At 47.1% G+C, this 16,162-nt stretch overlaps 1 protein-coding gene across 2 annotated transcripts in view; it reads right to left on the bottom strand.

Annotated features, from left to right (window-relative positions):
• Positions 1-1,135: 1,135 nt before the first annotated feature.
• Positions 1,136-16,162, bottom strand: part of FAM169B (family with sequence similarity 169, member B) — a 61,358-nt gene continuing 46,331 nt past the window's right edge. The window contains exons 4-7 of one of the 2 annotated variants that reach the window (XM_008578567.1): positions 12,543-12,725; positions 8,787-8,918; positions 4,348-4,442; positions 1,136-1,326 (exon numbers count right to left, since the gene is read on the bottom strand). In XM_008578567.1, the coding sequence (XP_008576789.1) occupies positions 1,195-1,326; positions 4,348-4,442; positions 8,787-8,918; positions 12,543-12,725 (542 nt within the window). In that variant the 3' untranslated portion in view covers positions 1,136-1,194. Of the gene's footprint in view, positions 1,327-2,153; positions 3,014-4,347; positions 4,443-8,786; positions 8,919-12,542; positions 12,726-16,162 lie in introns of those variants that run through there. The other variant, XM_008578570.1, reaches the window with a different exon arrangement.

Genomic DNA, 16,162 nt, shown 5'->3' with positions numbered 1-16,162 from the left:
AGAGTGGAAAGGGAGTGACTGCTAATGGGTACAGGGTTTCTTTTGGGGTTACTGGCTATGGTGGTGGTTGCACACCCCTGTATGTATAATGAAAAATCAATGAATTATGTCCTTACAGTGAGTGAATTTTATGGTTTGTAAATTATACCTCAACAGAGCTGTTAAAAATAAAAGGCAAACACATAAAGAATTTGAATAAAATTGATTTAATAAAATGACACACACACACAAGCATTGAGGACATTCGCTGTACACACTGCACAAAAGAAACCCCTGCACACAGCCTCAGAGCCGATATCCACTCTGCGGCTGTGGTGAGGGGTCGCTCTGAGCTCGAGTATTTGCTTCTAAGTTAGTGTGGTCAGTTCATATGTCCTTAAATGAAGCCATTGACACATCGGTTTTTCTCCTTTGAAGGGATTCTTTTATTGCTCAGTAACTTCATCAATCCCCCGAGGCACTTTATCGGTTCATTTTCACAGAAACACAGATCGCCAACCATTCATGTAACAGCACGATGTTCACAGCACACATGCCACAAGTTCAAGGTTCTATCTGACATCACACACAGAGCACCCTGTGGGCTGCAGACGTGACTCCACTTCTGTGGTCGGCACCTCCTTCACAGACAGCCCACCCGCAGAGTGGTGGGGGCGCCTCATGACGTCTCCGTACGGAGTTCTCAACTCTGTCTATTCAACTGGGCACCTCCCTCTTTACACGGGGTAAGATGAGGAGTAAAATGAGAAGCAAAAACTCCAGTGGAGCACTCCAGGTGAAGCCCTCCAGAGCAAACAGAGTTTCCTTGAGGACAGTGGCCACGCCTCACTTATGTCCCCAGTGCCCAGCACAGAGTTTGTCCCTTTGAAAGTATGCTGAATGCTTGTTACGTGACAGGATGGATGGATGGATGGATGGACGGATGAATGGACGGATGGATGGATGGGTGGATGGAAGGAGAGAGACAGGGAAATGGATGGATGGAAGGAAGGAAGATGGATGGTGGATGGGTGGGTGGATGGGTGGATGGAGAGATAAATCAATGGGGAGATAAATAGTTGAGTAGATGAGTAGATGGAAGGAAAAAAGGAAGGTGAGGGGGATGAAGGAAGGAAGTGAGGGAGGAAGGAAGTGAGAGAGAAAGAGGAGATGGATGGACAGATGGACGAACAGCTGGATGCGTGGGAGAATGAATTACAGAGGTCCCACCACAGGTGTCCTCTGACTACTCAGGAGAACAGCAGGTGTATTTCCAGAACTTGGGGCTGCTGGTCGTCTTCTCACCACCCCAAGGCTCCAGGCTCCAGGAGGGGCTTTATTACATCCCTAAAAAGGTAAAACCCTGTTTCTCTGTCAACCTCTTCAGAATCCACCAGCAAAAGAACACAAGGGAGGTGTCACCCTCACTCCTGAAGTGATCTGTAACCCTTCATTCCCCACACAGTTGCTGATGGTGACAGACAGCTCTACTGTCAGTAGTGGCACTGGGGACACAAGGAACAACCAGGCAGATGCAGGGTGACCCTGGCAGAGGCTCGTGGAGCCACAGCCGGTGTGCTCACTGTTCTGCCACATGGGAAGGGGAGGCAGAGGTGGTCAGGAAGGGACACCTGAGCTGAGACCAGATGTATGAGCCGGAATTAGCCTGACCGACAAGGCCTACGAGCGTGTGTGCACACAAGTGAGCACGTGTGTGTGCGCATGTGCAGAGCGAGGGGCATGAGCACAGACCCTGAGGCTCCACAAGCCCCAGCAGGGACAGCAGGGCCCACCACAACAGGCCCCAGGGCTCTCCAAAGGTGATGATAAGCCATAGAGGGGTTGGGGTGCCCTCGGTGACGTGAGGGGCTGGCCCGTGGCATGCCTACCCCAAGAGGGCCTACTGACAGGGGCGAGGCTGCGCCCAGCTGCGGAGTGAGCACCACGTCCGCTCGGGGTCAGGCTCCTGGGCTCCAGCAAGCAGCTGGACTCGGGCCTCCCCCGCGTGAAAGGCGGCAGCACCAGGGGCAGCTCCACCCTGCCGGCCCCCATGGGGTCTGCGGCACGGCCCTCGGCTGGGCTCTGCATCCCCACAGTGGCCGAGACATGCCACCAAGCAGGGCTCTGCAGGTATCTGAGAAGCGGAAGCCATAGTCACATTTGAGTCAGGCCGATGTGTTTGGTTACTTTTACTACAACAAGCCTTTCCACTCAAGGCCACCAACTACTAGCGGGGCCGTCAGTCCAAGTCCCCATCCAGCAACTTCCCATACAAATGAGGTGATGGCTGAGCCCACCTGGAGCCACTCAGAGCCCTCCTGTCCAAAGGCTGGATATGAGCTCAAAAAGGAATGTGTCTCCCCAGAAAGCTCTCTGGTCTGTGGCCCGGTGGTCACCACGAGACCGGTGTGCACAGAGCTGGAAAGGCCTTCTGCAGCACAGATGGGGACAGCAGCCCTCGCTGAGCTTCCTTATACTGAGGAAAGAGGTACGTGCAGGACGACATTCATGCGGTCCCAGTGCAGTCTTACACGTACCCCAAGAAAGACAATCCGTAGTAGGTTTAACAAATGAGTTTCTGAAACCTTTTTGGAACTGCCAACAATTCACATGGAAAAATGGCCTTTAATTAAGCATGAAGCGCTTTCTCAGGCTTTCCAGTACGTGAGCTCACCCCGGAAGCCTGAGGCAGGCAGGGCCTTGTAGCCACTGTCTCTTGGGAGGTGACCAAGGAAAGTCCAGCAAGAATGCCAGGCCAGCCCACGGCCACGTGAGCTCTCAGACCCCGATCCCACTCAGCCCAGGACAGGCCTCTGGACAAGGCCCAGCGGGGCCTCAGGAGGAGTCAGGGACTGGGCTGCACATGATTCCACCCCAACTCCCCTTCCAGCCTGGTGGCCACCACAGTGCCCTGGGCTCCCTTCCTCTCCAGCTCAGCCCAGGAGGGCCTCACGGGCAGCCCAGCTCCCGCTTCTTCCATTCTACAATCTCAGTCATTCTCTGTGTTTTCCAGTTCTTCTCCACGGACCCTCTCCTAAAATCAAAAAGAATCCACAAAGCATTCCACTGAAACACTGTAACGGGGTTATCCAGACAGTCTGGGGCTGGACACTCAGGGCCCGCGGGTGTCCTGGCCTGCTTGTCCTTGCACTCCATGCTGTGATTCAGAATGGATAAGCCAGGGTCAAACACCCGGCCAGCCACAGGGAAACCACATTTTGTACATAAGATGCTCTGAGCACATATTTACTGCATGGAATTGAAGGACAACCCAACCCAGGAGATCCAAGAAAGAGCAGGGCAGGGAAGTGCTTTTCCAAAAGCTGGCTCTCTGTGTTTGGCAGTGCAGCCCCAGATCCACAGCCACAGTGTCTACAACACACTGGACACCTCCTGCCTCCTCTAGGAGCCTTCCAGGTTTAAAAGGAAAGTCAGGGATCAGCAGAAGACATCAAGTATAAAACTCTCTGTTCGGTCACCTGGCAGGGTCTTAAGTTAGCCCATCTTTCCTTGGGAATCCAAAGAAAATGAAAGCTCCCTTCTGCCAGATGGCTAGAGCTAATGTCTGACACAAAGCAGCTTTCTAAAATGATCCAAAACTTTACTAGGATATTTTATGCCTTCTGTGTTGAGTCTTCTATCCCAGCACAAGTTACTTTCCAAAGTAAGCAGTATCCCGCCACAATGTACAACTGCCATGTTTGGGAGTTTAAAATAATTATCAAATCTTCAAGGATTGGCGATCAAAGACGTTTCTGTACCAGAGTGTGGACGTTATCACCATTACCCCATGTGGAAAAGTGTCTGGCTTGGCTTCAGGAAAACCCAAAATCTTATAAAATACTGAGCAACAAGAAGCCACTAAGAAATATTCAGTAACCATCCTACTCCAAGATTCTATTCTACGACCACTCTGGATTATACAAAAACTTAGGGCCATATTCCATTGTCCAACAAGCTGGGCTTGCAGGGCAGGGGTGGGGGTGGGGGGAGAGAAAAATCTGTCTTGCTTTTGTTCTGCTTGGAAGACACTGGTTCATGGCAGAATTTGAAATTCAGATTTTTCAGTATTTCCTTTAACAGTGCAAGGTTAAGGCCAACTCCCATGTGTTCACTGTTTTGTTTTGGCTTCGTTAGAGCTTGCCTTGCTTAGAGAAGAGGATCATGAAAAGTCTAATTACAAAGACCCCTCCTCACAGTTCCCTCTCCCCACACGGCATGGAGATTTCAAGAGCAAATCAACAGCCCATGGAGCAGCCACAGCCAAGTGGCCTGGGAAGCTGCCTGGCGGGTGGAGACCACAGCTCCACTAAACAGGACGTGATTACTGAGAAATCAAGATGCTCACGGAATGACTCAAAGACATACCTTGCTGCCGTCTCTACTGGAGGACTGTCCAGGTCCGTCCTCTTGAGAAATCCACCCCTGACCATTCATGTCCTCCTCAGGATTTCCGGGGTGAGCTGTCCTCCCCATGAAAGACAACAGAATCAGCAAACGGGAGCCCCTCCCAAGCGCTGGACAACCGAAAGGTTGATAATGCGCTGGAGACCCTTCCGAGCATAGTAAAGGCCATGACCCAATTCCACCTCCTTGACCTCCACTTTGACTCCTGCTACAGTGCTTCTGAGAGGACAGGAAGACTGGCCAGCTGTCAGGAGAGACGAAGGGTTCTCCTCAAGCACTTCCAAGCCCGATTTGGAATCTGTTCTTCCAATGACTCGGAATTCAAGTCAGGTTTCCAGTTCTATTCCTAGGCCCTTCTCTTGCTCATTGGTGTTTTCACTCACAACAGAGGCCATAATCACCCGTGTTAATTTAGCCTCCCTACCAAATCAGCCCCAGCCACCCACTAAATCAACACCAGCCTCCTACCTGTTCAGATCCCTAGAAAAAAAATATGCAGAGTTTTGCATTTGAGCTGAAAATACATATGTAACACATTTTGTTAATAAGAATAAATGTATTACTTAGTTGTTATCTATATAAGTAAATTTTTAAGTTTATTTACAAAACTATACAAATTAGCAAAATTTGGCCTGGCAAACTTTAATTATAAGCACTTAAAAACACTCAGCACACTTTAGTTCCTCTGATACATAGAAACTTTACATCACACAGTAGTAGAAGCCCAGGTCCTTAGCTTAGAAATGCAGTCAGAGGCTCAGTCAGCCTTATGCACCACTGTACCCCTAACACCTAGGATAGTTCCTGTTGTATGTAGATGCTCCACTAACAGTTATAAAATGAAGAAAGGAAGGAATATATGAAAGAATGAATGAAGTAGATAACTCATTATCAATTTTCTACCTTTTCCATGTTTTTATGTATTATGGACTAAATCATGCTAACAGATACCAAATATTTATTTGTATTTTATCCTTAACCAATTAAGGTTCAATACATCTTTTAAAATGAATTCACTAATTTGGATGCAGAAGTGTATCTGAGAACCAACATCACAGGTTAAGTCAAAGGTAAAACACCCAATACCGTCCAGGGCTGCAGTAGATGGCAATGGCCACTAGAGAGAGCAATGCGACCTGTCAAAGAGCAGCGTTAGCCAGAAAAAACACATCACCAAGTGGGTTTGCTTTCATGACTTCCAGCACTGTGTACCCCCGTAAAGTTGCCATTGCTGCTGCTATATATAATATACAACACATCAGAACAAGCTGAAAGAAGGTTAGGACTGTGGCCTGCTAGGCATCAGACTTTAGAAAAGTGACCCCACTTCCCCAGCTCAAATTTTTCACATCTCTTTATGTACAATCTCTCTGGTTTAAAAAATTAAATGTAAATGGAAGAAAATTTCATTTTCCCTATGGATGACTATGAATTCATTAAAAATTCACCTGGAGAAAGAAAACAAAACTATGACCTACAGAATGAAAAAATAAATTTTTAAGTTGTGTGCAATTATTTCCTGCCTCCAGCAACATTTTTGTAAAAGAACATTTCACTGTTGACATATTCTATTTCAATTCCTCCAGTGAAGAAACTTAAGGCACATGCTGGCTGACCAGGAAATCCCATCAGTTGAAATTATGATCCTGTTGGTCAGGTTTCAAAGGCATCGTATGTAACTGAGTGTAGGAAGAAAGATATTTCCCACAAACTCCTTCTTTCAAAAGGTCTGAATAATTTGTAAATATTGTCAGGGCCATTATAAGCCACAGATGTTATCAACAGCCAGAATCACGAACACTTTAAAAGACTTAATCCACAAATGCGGCTGCTTCAAAAATAGATTTTAAAACAATTTAAAGGAGCACAAGTTAATTTCCCTTTGAAATGTTGTAAAATGTTCCTGCCTTATTTAGAGTAAGTAGCAATCAGCTCCACTGGGCTTCTTGCTTACAGTTCTACTTCTACGGCTCGTGAAATTATAGGAAAGGAATGATCAGACATAAAGGGAGAAAATTTGAAAAACAGAACAAGTCAAGAGAGCAACTCTAAGAACTACTGACTAATTAAAGACTAAAATTAAATTAAGCGGCCTAGAGAGATTTCCTGAAACGAGAACATTCGGGAATTTGTACCATTTGGTGACTATGGGCAGTTCTAAGCCACTAACACTTGCTGATTTCCATGAAGGGAGAAATAGCTAGAACCGAGCTGCAAAGCGGCTGGATAACATGAGACTGTATTTGCAGTCTCCACTCACCAACTTGGAGAAAACCTGAGATGTCAGTACTAACTGACATACAGCGGCCAGATGAAGCTGGTTGGCCAGAAACCTTCCTGAGTGAATTAAAATCCCGGCTGAGGGCCCCAGGGGAGACAGAAGTTGTGGGTGAAACTGCAGACTAGCCATGATTTACACAGGGAGTGAAAAGACTGTAACTTAGAATTATTTTTTTTAAATTATAGCGTTTTAGTAATCTAATTATATCCTAATTATAATGATGACCCTTCTTCCTTCACGGGATTCAAGCCTGCTTCTGGAACATTCTGTGTGAGTCCCCTCATTTACTGTTTTAAAGTGAGAGTTGGTGAGTTTCAGAGTGAATTAAAGTGACAGGTTTGGCATCTGATTTCCAGCTCAGCTTCCTCTGCTCCGACCACACCGACTCCCAGCTCTTGAAACAAGCCCCAGTGGAATTCTCCGGGAGGAAGCCATCTCCCCAATTAGGCAAAAACGTCCTCCCTATCTTACCCCCTCCAGCCTGTGCAATTTCCACATTCCGATACGCAATCTTGTTTTTCTTTTTTCATTCCCAGACAAGGAATTGCAATATCCAAACACAAGGCTGGGCATGGGGGCCGCAGCCTCATTTGCAAAGCTCGTCCATAAACCTGTGCGGCTGGGCAGCTCAGTGCCAGGGATCCAGACCGGCTTCCCTTCATTCCTAACTCAATACCACAGGGCAAGTCCCCTTTCTGCCTCATTAGGAACACAGTCACAGCCCTGCACAGCCTCCTTCCCTGGTACCTGGTCACCCCATTAATATCTGCAAAGACCTATTAAGCCTTCTAGCTGAAAGGCACCATGAAAGCAAAACCTATCACTATTATCATCCATAAACTCCAAGGCACTCTTGCCTGTCACCACCTAGGGCGAATCAGTTACCTACGTGAAGAGGAAGCCAGGTACCTCTGCCTGCCCGTCAGCCCTCTAATGAGCCACCTAGAGCCGATAATGACAGGAGCTCCCGTTCTGGGATGGAAGGAAAGCCAATGCTTTCATTTTGGATGGTTAATTTAAACTGTTAGACCCTCCCCTTGCCTTCAGCGCTGAGGCAGAAAGGCCTGCCATGGACACCTTCCCCACTCGCAGGAGTAGAAAGAGCACTGTCAAAAAGCAACTCGCGAATCCAGAGACCAGTGTGTCTGCACTCTTCCTCTAGCTACTTAAATGACTTCCCACCTCCTGCCTCTCCTTTCGGACTGCCACCAGGGCCCTGTTCTTCTCCTTCAAAACACACTCTAGGAAAACTCCACGGGCAAACTCACTGGGGCATCGTCTGGAACAACCAAAAACTGAAGGCAGCATGCATGTCTGTCAACAGGGAAATAAATACCAACACATCCATATGACATCATACTATGCTGCCCTTAAAAAGGACAAAACAGAGGCCGGCCCGGTGGCGCACTGGATAGTGCGCCGCTTGGGAAGCGCGGCGGCGCTCCCACCCGAGGGTTCGGATCCCACATACAGATCACTTCCCGCTCACTGGCTGAGCGAGGCGCGGGAGCAGCACCGAGGGTTGCGATCCCGTTGCCGGTCCCCGGTCCGGTGCGGGGGCAACACTGAGGGTTGCGATCCGTTGCCAGACACGGAAAAAGACAAAGACAAAAAAAAAAAAAAAAGGACAAAACAGAGGAGGTGGCAATTTGCAGAGCAATGCATTGCTGCTATTTGTGCATGTGTGTAGACCCCAAAGGAGAGGGGGATGGGAGGCTTGCTTATCACAGCAAATCCTTGTGTGTCTTTTGAATTTTCAACTAAGCACATACATTACCTATTTAAAACAATGTTTTCCACTGACCTTCAGCTAGGCAGAGGAAATCAATCTTCTTACATGTTTCGATGATCTATTCTAATTGTAAAAGGGGAGCCCCTTAGGCCCAGAGAGGGGGAGAGCTTTTTGAGCAAGAGGGACTGGAAGGTATATTTCATTCAAGAAGGGAACGTGGGAGGGGGACAGGAGGACCCCCCCAGGTCTCACGCCCTCCTTCATTCTTGCCACAACAACAGAAATAACATTGGCACGGGTCTGCTTCCATTAGTGTAAATTAATCTGTACCAGTTTTTAACACCAGAAATGCTTAGACCAAAGCACACGGTTTTCAGTCCGACTCACAGCCTGGAAGTCTTGCTTGCTGAAGTTGAACCTTGAGCCAGATGTTGGTGCGCTGGCCCCAGGCCCCGGGGGGCTCCACCTCCCACAGGCGCGCTCGCTCCTCTGGACAGGCCGACAGGAACCGCCTGCAGACTGACAAGACGGGCACGGGAGTCAGGACGACCCCCGCCCAGCCCAGCCCGGGTTCACTCGAAGCCAGCTCTCCCTGGTGTCCACAGACACTGTTCACTCCCGGCCCTGCCTGCAGCCACCCTGCACCCCGGGCTCTCTGCCCTGCTCCCTGCCACACGCAAACCACTTCATCCACCTGCCGTGGACGCGACCCCCTCCCCTGATCTTCCTGTGCCCCCGACTCCATCCGTCCCACCTGTCAGCTCGAGCTACTGGAAGAAAACACCTCGGACAGGGCGGCTTAAACAGTAGACACTTATTTCTCACAGTTCTGGAGACTGGAAGTCTAAGATCAGGTGTCACAGGTTTGGCTTCTCCCGAGGCCCCTCTCCTTGGCTTGCGAATGGCCACCTTCTTGCCATGTCTTCACAGCGCCTTTTCTGTTTGCACACACCCCTGATATCGCCCTCTCTTCTTATAAGGACACCAGTCATATATAGCGTTAGGGAGCCCACCCTCACTTAACCTTAATTACCTTTTTAAAGGTAATTACCGGTTTCCAAATACAGTCACAGTGAGAGCTTCAACGTACGAGTGTTAGACCACCCCACCCGGTCCTCTCCTCACTGCTGTCCTTCCTCCCTCCTGAGCCTCCTCTGCCCTCATCTCCAAAGGAACATTCCAGCCCATCCTCCACAGACTCCTTGAGTCCCCTCAAGACTCGCAGACTTCCATGCCTATGTTCACAGGGTGAGCATTTTCACAGGACAGTGCCCCGAATCCAGGCGAATGGGAAGCTCTCCTGGCCCTGCAGGTGCCCACGGGGTCCATCAGGTTCTCCCCTAACATCTGCGAGGCCCGGGACAAGAGCACTGATGGAGAGCATCAGAGCACGGTGCTAAGTGTTCAGAAGGTATAAAGCCAGCTAGCAAAGAGCTAGCAGAACATGTTCTGCCCTCCTGTCTTGACAAATATAACTTTACACCAACAGGGAGAAGCCAGTTTCAAATTTAGAATTCTTGGGCTCCTTGGAGTTTTGCACCAGAATGTGGCAATACCAAGTGAGCCGGCCCCCAGGTGGCAGCCCACCCCCTCTCCTCCCACCCCAGCTCCCCTCTGTGTGCACAAACATGGACACACCACCCACACTCCAGCTACAGCCCACAAAGAACTGTTCCTGGAGTCTAAGGATGAGCAAACTGGTGGCGTGGGCCACCCACACAAGCACAGATCCAGCCACAAAGTCCACTCAGGCCCTCGGCAGCCACCAGCAGGAATTCTGGGGTCCTAGTACCCTGAGCCACTTTAGGAGTGGCATGGGTCCAGGTGGACACGTCCTCTGGGGCCTTTGGAATCCTCACCCCCATGGAGAGCAATGCAGCTGCGAGGCCTCAAAGAGTGGGGCCAGGGCAAGGGTCCCTCTTGTCCAGCTGCAGGGCAGGATTGTATTCCATAAAGCCCTTCCAGGGACACGTGGCAGCTGAGACCCCGCAAGAAGAAGCATGAGTCAGACCCAGCTCTTGCACATCTTCTTTCTCTGCTGCACAGACGGCGAGGGGCAGCAGCCATCGCAGAACCTACAGGGTCTCAGCAGTGCTGGCCTGGGGCAGCCCCACCCTCAGAGCCTGCTGTTCCCCTGGGGAGAAGACCCCTTTCAGCTCCCTTGACAAGATAACCTGATGCCCTGAGTGGCACTGGGGGCCAACTCACCCAAACAGAGGTGTCAGTACTGAGTGAGAATGAGGAGAGGGACTGGCGGGACATAGTGTGGACAGAGGACCAGCCACCTGGGTCCCAGAACTCTCCAGCACCTCAGTGGGAGCTACGCAGCACGGGAAGCCTCGAGCGCTCTTTGCAGAAACTCAAGGCTCTTCAGAGTTTAATAATAGGCCAAGAGTCTGAAAGTACAAAGAAAAGGCTCAACCTGCTTCAGGGGATGTATGTTTTCATGGGCTTTTCTTTATGACTTCAGAGCTACAAAAGTTTCCTAACCTTTCTCTCCTATGCATCATTCTCCCCACACTGTAAGGTCCCTGGAAACTCAGTGCTAAGGGTTCAAAAATATCTATATGACAAGAAGCAAGGCAAGGTCCAACAAGGGGTGGGAGGGGGCCAAGAGAGAAGCTCTCCAGAATCTCCCACCCTGTGGGCTTGGAGTGTGACTTTTAACATCAGGGTTTTTTGATCTTCCTCTGGCAAATATGAAGAACTTGGTAAGTGTATACATAGTGTAATGATCAAATCAGGCTAATTAGTGTACCCATTATCTTAAGCATTTATCATATCTTTATAATGAGAACATTCAAAAACTAGCTATTTTGGGGCCGGCCCGGTGGTGCACTGGATAAGTGCGCCACTTGGGAAGCGCGGCGGCGCTCCCGCCCGAGGGTTCGGATCCCACATACAGACCGGCTCCCACTCACTGGCTGAGCGAGGCGCAGGAGCAGCACCGAGGCTTGCGATCCCGTTGCCGGTCCCCGGTCCGGTACGGGGGCAACACTGAGGGTTGCGATCCGTTGCCGGACACGGAAAAAGACAATAAAAAAAAAAACTAGCTATTTTGAAACATACAATACTGTTAGCTCTAGTGGTCCTACTATGCAATTGAACACCAAAACTTATCCCTCCTGTCTAAGTGTGGCTTTGTACATTGACCCATCTTTCACCATCTACCCCTCCCCCGACCTTCTCCATCCTCTGGTAACCATCATTCTACTCTGTACGTCTGTGGGTTCAACTTTTCTAGATTCTACACATGAGCAAGATCATATGGTATTTGTCTTTCTATGCCTGACTTATTTCACTTAACATAATGTCCTTCAGGTTCATCCATGTTGTCTCAAATGACAGGATTTCATACTTTTTTATGGCTAAGTAGTATTCCTGTGTGTGCGTGCGTGTGTGCGTGTGTGTGTGTGTGTGTGTGTGTGTGTGTGTACATTTTCTTTATCCATTCATCCATTGATGGGTATTTAGGTTGATTATATGTGTCCAAACATTATGTTGTACCCCATAAACACATACAATTAAAAATGTTTTAAAATTGTTCTAAGAGCTAGTACTAAGCACACAAATGAAAAAGAATATAAAGAACTTGGGAAGGACTTGGACTGAGTAGGGCAATGACGGGAAAGTGAGGGAGGCTTGTTGTGCAGGGAGAGCTCCGGGGGTGCTGGAAGGCTCTGTGCCCCCAGCACCCGCCTTTCTGCTCAGATCCCACCATCCTTCAGCACCTGGGCTGTCCTGCAGCTTCAAGTTCTAAGGACAAAGGGATGAGCTATAAACTTCGAATGAATGAGCAAATGCATTCTGTGGGCCCCATGAGCAGTTTGCAGCACAGAGACAGTTCTTGGGATTCCACTCCTCTCTGAGGTTGTTGATTTGTTTTTAATCGTTTCTAAATCCAATTATTTCTCAGGCTGGGAAAAGTTTGCTTCTTATGAACAAACATGAAGTCTCGGTGTGTGCTGAGGCAGTGGGAGATAACTCAGGAGGAAGGAAAGCCCACATGGGTGTCACAGTGCCCAGCCCCACACCTGCCTATGAGGGCTCCCGGGAACCTCCCTCCCCAGAACCACCCAGAAAGTACACGTGTTATCCATCAGCATCACCCAAATGCTTCTACATGACACTAGGTGGGTTTACCTTGATACATGGCAGGAGAAATGGGGCAACTGACCCCCAGGGCCTCATCCTCTCGGAACGTCTCACAGAAGTCCTGCAGCATAAACGTCCCCAGGCCTTGGCGACGGTGTTGCCTCCTGATGAACACGGTATCAAAGACAGGCAGCAGGTAGCATGAACCAGTGCCATCACCACACAAGCTGCCTGCAGGAAAAGTAAGACACACGCACTGTCCTCTGGGCTGGCTGCTGACCCGCCAGGACCCTGCAGGACCTCTGCACAGCCAGGGTCACTGGTACCACCTGGAAGCAGGGTTAGCTTTGCAAGCTAAAATAGAAGATCACTCTACCAGTTCTCCAGTTGACTGATCGGTTTTCTTTAAAAACCCACATGCTATGCATTGCTACAAGGGTAGCTGCTGGACCGCTGTACTGAAATGAAAGGCAAATGAGGAGACCTCCTCAGATGCCTCCCCTGACTGTGCATGCTTCACAGAGACCCTTGCAGCCAACGAGGAGTATCTGGGCAACCTCAAAGTTCTCCCTGTAAGAAGTGAAACTGGAAGCCAGGGATGTGGACTGGGAGACTAACCTGACCCATCTCTGGGGTATGGACTTGTGTTAAGTAATTCTGACAAGGGCTCACCATGACCACATGTAAAGAAAAAGAGGGGGGAAAAAATTACTCTAGACACAGATCTTAAACCTGTCACAAAAATTAACTCAAAACAGATAATAAACCTAAATGTAAATGCACAACTATAAAACTCCTAGAAGATAACATAGGAGAAAATCTAGACAACCCTGGGTATCGCAATGACTTTTTAGATACAGTACCAAATACACAACCCATGAAAGAAAAAAATCAGTAAGCTGGATGGACATCATTAAAATTAAAAATTTCTGCTCTGTAAAAGACACTGTCCAAAGCATGAGTAGACAAGCCACAAACTGGGAGAAAATATCTGCAGACGATGTGTCTAATAAAGAACTGTTATGCAAAATATACAAAGAACTCTTAAAACTCAACAATAAGAAAACAAACAACATGATTAAAAAATGGGCAAAAGATATTAACAGACACCTCACCAAAGAAGATACACAGGTGAAGCATATGGAAAAGTGTGCAACATATATCATTAGGGAATTGCAAATTAAAATAATGAGATACCACCACACACCTGTTAGAATGGCTAAAATCCAAAACACTGATAACACCAAATGCTGGAAAGGATGTGAAGCAACAGGAACTCTCATTGATTGCTGGTGGGAATAAAAAATGGTACAGCCACTTTGGAAGGCGGTTTGGCAGTTTCTTAAAAAACTAAACACGCTCTTACCATATGATTCAGCAACCACATTTTTTGGTATTTACTCAAAGGAGTTGTAAACTTATGTCCACATAAAAGCCTGCACACAAATGGTTATAGCAGCTCTATTCATAAGTGCCAAAACTTGGAAGCAACCAAAAAGTCCTTCAATGGGTGAACGAATAAACAAACTGCGGTACGTCCAAACAATGGCATATCATTCAGCACTAATAAGAAATGAGCGATTAAGCCGTGAAAGGACATGGAGGAACCCTAAGGGCATATGAAAGCAGCTAACCTGAGCAGGCTGCAATCCATCGAATTCCAACTCTATGACATTCTGAAAAAGGCAAAATAATGGAGGTAAAAAGATCAGTAGTTACCAGGGTGGAGGTGAGGGAGATGAACAGGCAGAGCACAGAGGATTTTTAGGAGAGTCAAACTATTTTATAGGATACTACAATGGTGGATGCATGCCATTAGACACTTGCCAAAACACATCGAATGTACAACACCAGGAGTGAACCCCAAACTAATCTACGGCCTTTAGTTAATAATGTATTCTTACAGGCTGAATTGTGTCTCTGCAACATTCACATGTTGAAGCCCAAATCCTCAGTACCTTGAAATGTGACCATTTGGGGGCATAAGATTTGTAAAAGAGATGATGAAGTTAAAATAAGGGCATGATGGTAGGCCCTAGTCCAAGAGGAAATCTGGACACACAGAAAGACACCAGGGATGCACAGGAAAAGGCCATGTGAGGACACAGCAAGAAGGTAGCCACCTGCAAACCAAGGAGAGAGGCCTCAGAAGAAACCAACCCTGCCAACACTTTCATCTTGGACTTACAGCCTCCAGAACTGTGAAAGAATAAGTTTCTGTCGTTTAAGCTACCAGCTTTGTTATGGAAGCCTCAGAAGACTGGTATATGTATCAATCCTGGTTCATCAATTGTGACAAATGTACCACACGAATGCAATATGGGAAACTGGAGGGAAATGGAGGGAAGCGTGCTACGGGGGAACTCTCTGTACTTTCTCAATTTGTCTGTAAACCTAAAACTTTAGCTCGAAAAATAAAATCTATTAATTTTTTTAATGTATTAGGTATTATAAAAAGAAAGCTGGACCTTTACCTAACATCAATAATAAAAAATTAATTCAAGATGGGTCATAGAAATAAATGTAAGAGCTGAAACTATAAAGCTTTTAGGGGAAAAAAACAGAAAAAAAAAATCTTCACAACCATCGGTTAGGCAAACAGTTCTTGGATTCAATGCCAAAAGCACAATCAACCTACAAATAAAAATGCATAATTTTCTTACTTCAAAAGACATCATTAAGAAAATGAAAAAACAAAAAACCACAGACTGCAAAAAAATGTTTGCAAATCGCATGTATGATAAAAAAGACTTATGCTGGAATATATAAAGAACCCTAACAATTCAACAGGGAGAAAACAAACAACCTGATTAAAAATGGGCAGAAAACTTGAACAGGCATTTCTAAAAATAGCTAATAATCAATGAAAAGATATTCAACATCATTAATCATTATGGAAATGCAAGTTAAAACCATAGTGAAATACCACTTTTAGTCTACTTGGAGAAACTGGAATTCTCATATATGACTGATGGAAATGTATCATTATACTTTGTGGAACAATTTGGCAGTTTCTTAATAAGTTAAACATAAACTTACCAAATGACCCAGCAATTCTATTCCTAGGAACCTGCCCAGAAGAAATGGAAACACACATCCATACAAAGACATGTACATGAATGTTTATAGCAGCATTGTTCATAATAGCCAAAAACTGGAAACAATTCATCAACTGATAAATGCATAAACAAAATGTGACATATTCATACAACAGAATACTACTCAGCAATAAATAAGAACAAAATACTAACACATGCTACAATTTGGATAAACCTCAAAAACACCATATTAAGTGAAAGAAGCCAGATGCAAAAGACTACATATTATATCATTCCATTCACATGAAATGTTCAGGAAAGGTAAGTTGATGGAAACAGAGCCAATCAGTGGTTGCCCACAGCTGAGATGAAAACAGACTGATAGCAGACACCACTTTCAGGGGTGATGGAAATAGCCTAAAACTGGATTTGGGTAATGATTACACAGCTCTCTCAATTTGCTGAAACTCACTGAATCACTTGTAATTGGCAACTTTTTTTTTTTTTTTTTTGCCTTTTGTCTTTTTTTTTTTTCCGTGTCCGGCAACGGATCGCAACCCTCAGGGTTGCCCCCGTACCGGACCGGGGACCGGCAACGGGATTGCAAACCTCGGTGCTGCGCCCGCCCCT

This window comes from Galeopterus variegatus, unplaced genomic scaffold (genome assembly GCF_000696425.1).
Source record: "Galeopterus variegatus unplaced genomic scaffold, G_variegatus-3.0.2 Scaffold75, whole genome shotgun sequence".
Taxonomy (NCBI): domain Eukaryota; kingdom Metazoa; phylum Chordata; class Mammalia; order Dermoptera; family Cynocephalidae; genus Galeopterus; species Galeopterus variegatus.
Note: the sequence above shows the minus strand (reverse complement) of the source record. Positions and strands in the feature narration are given on the sequence as shown.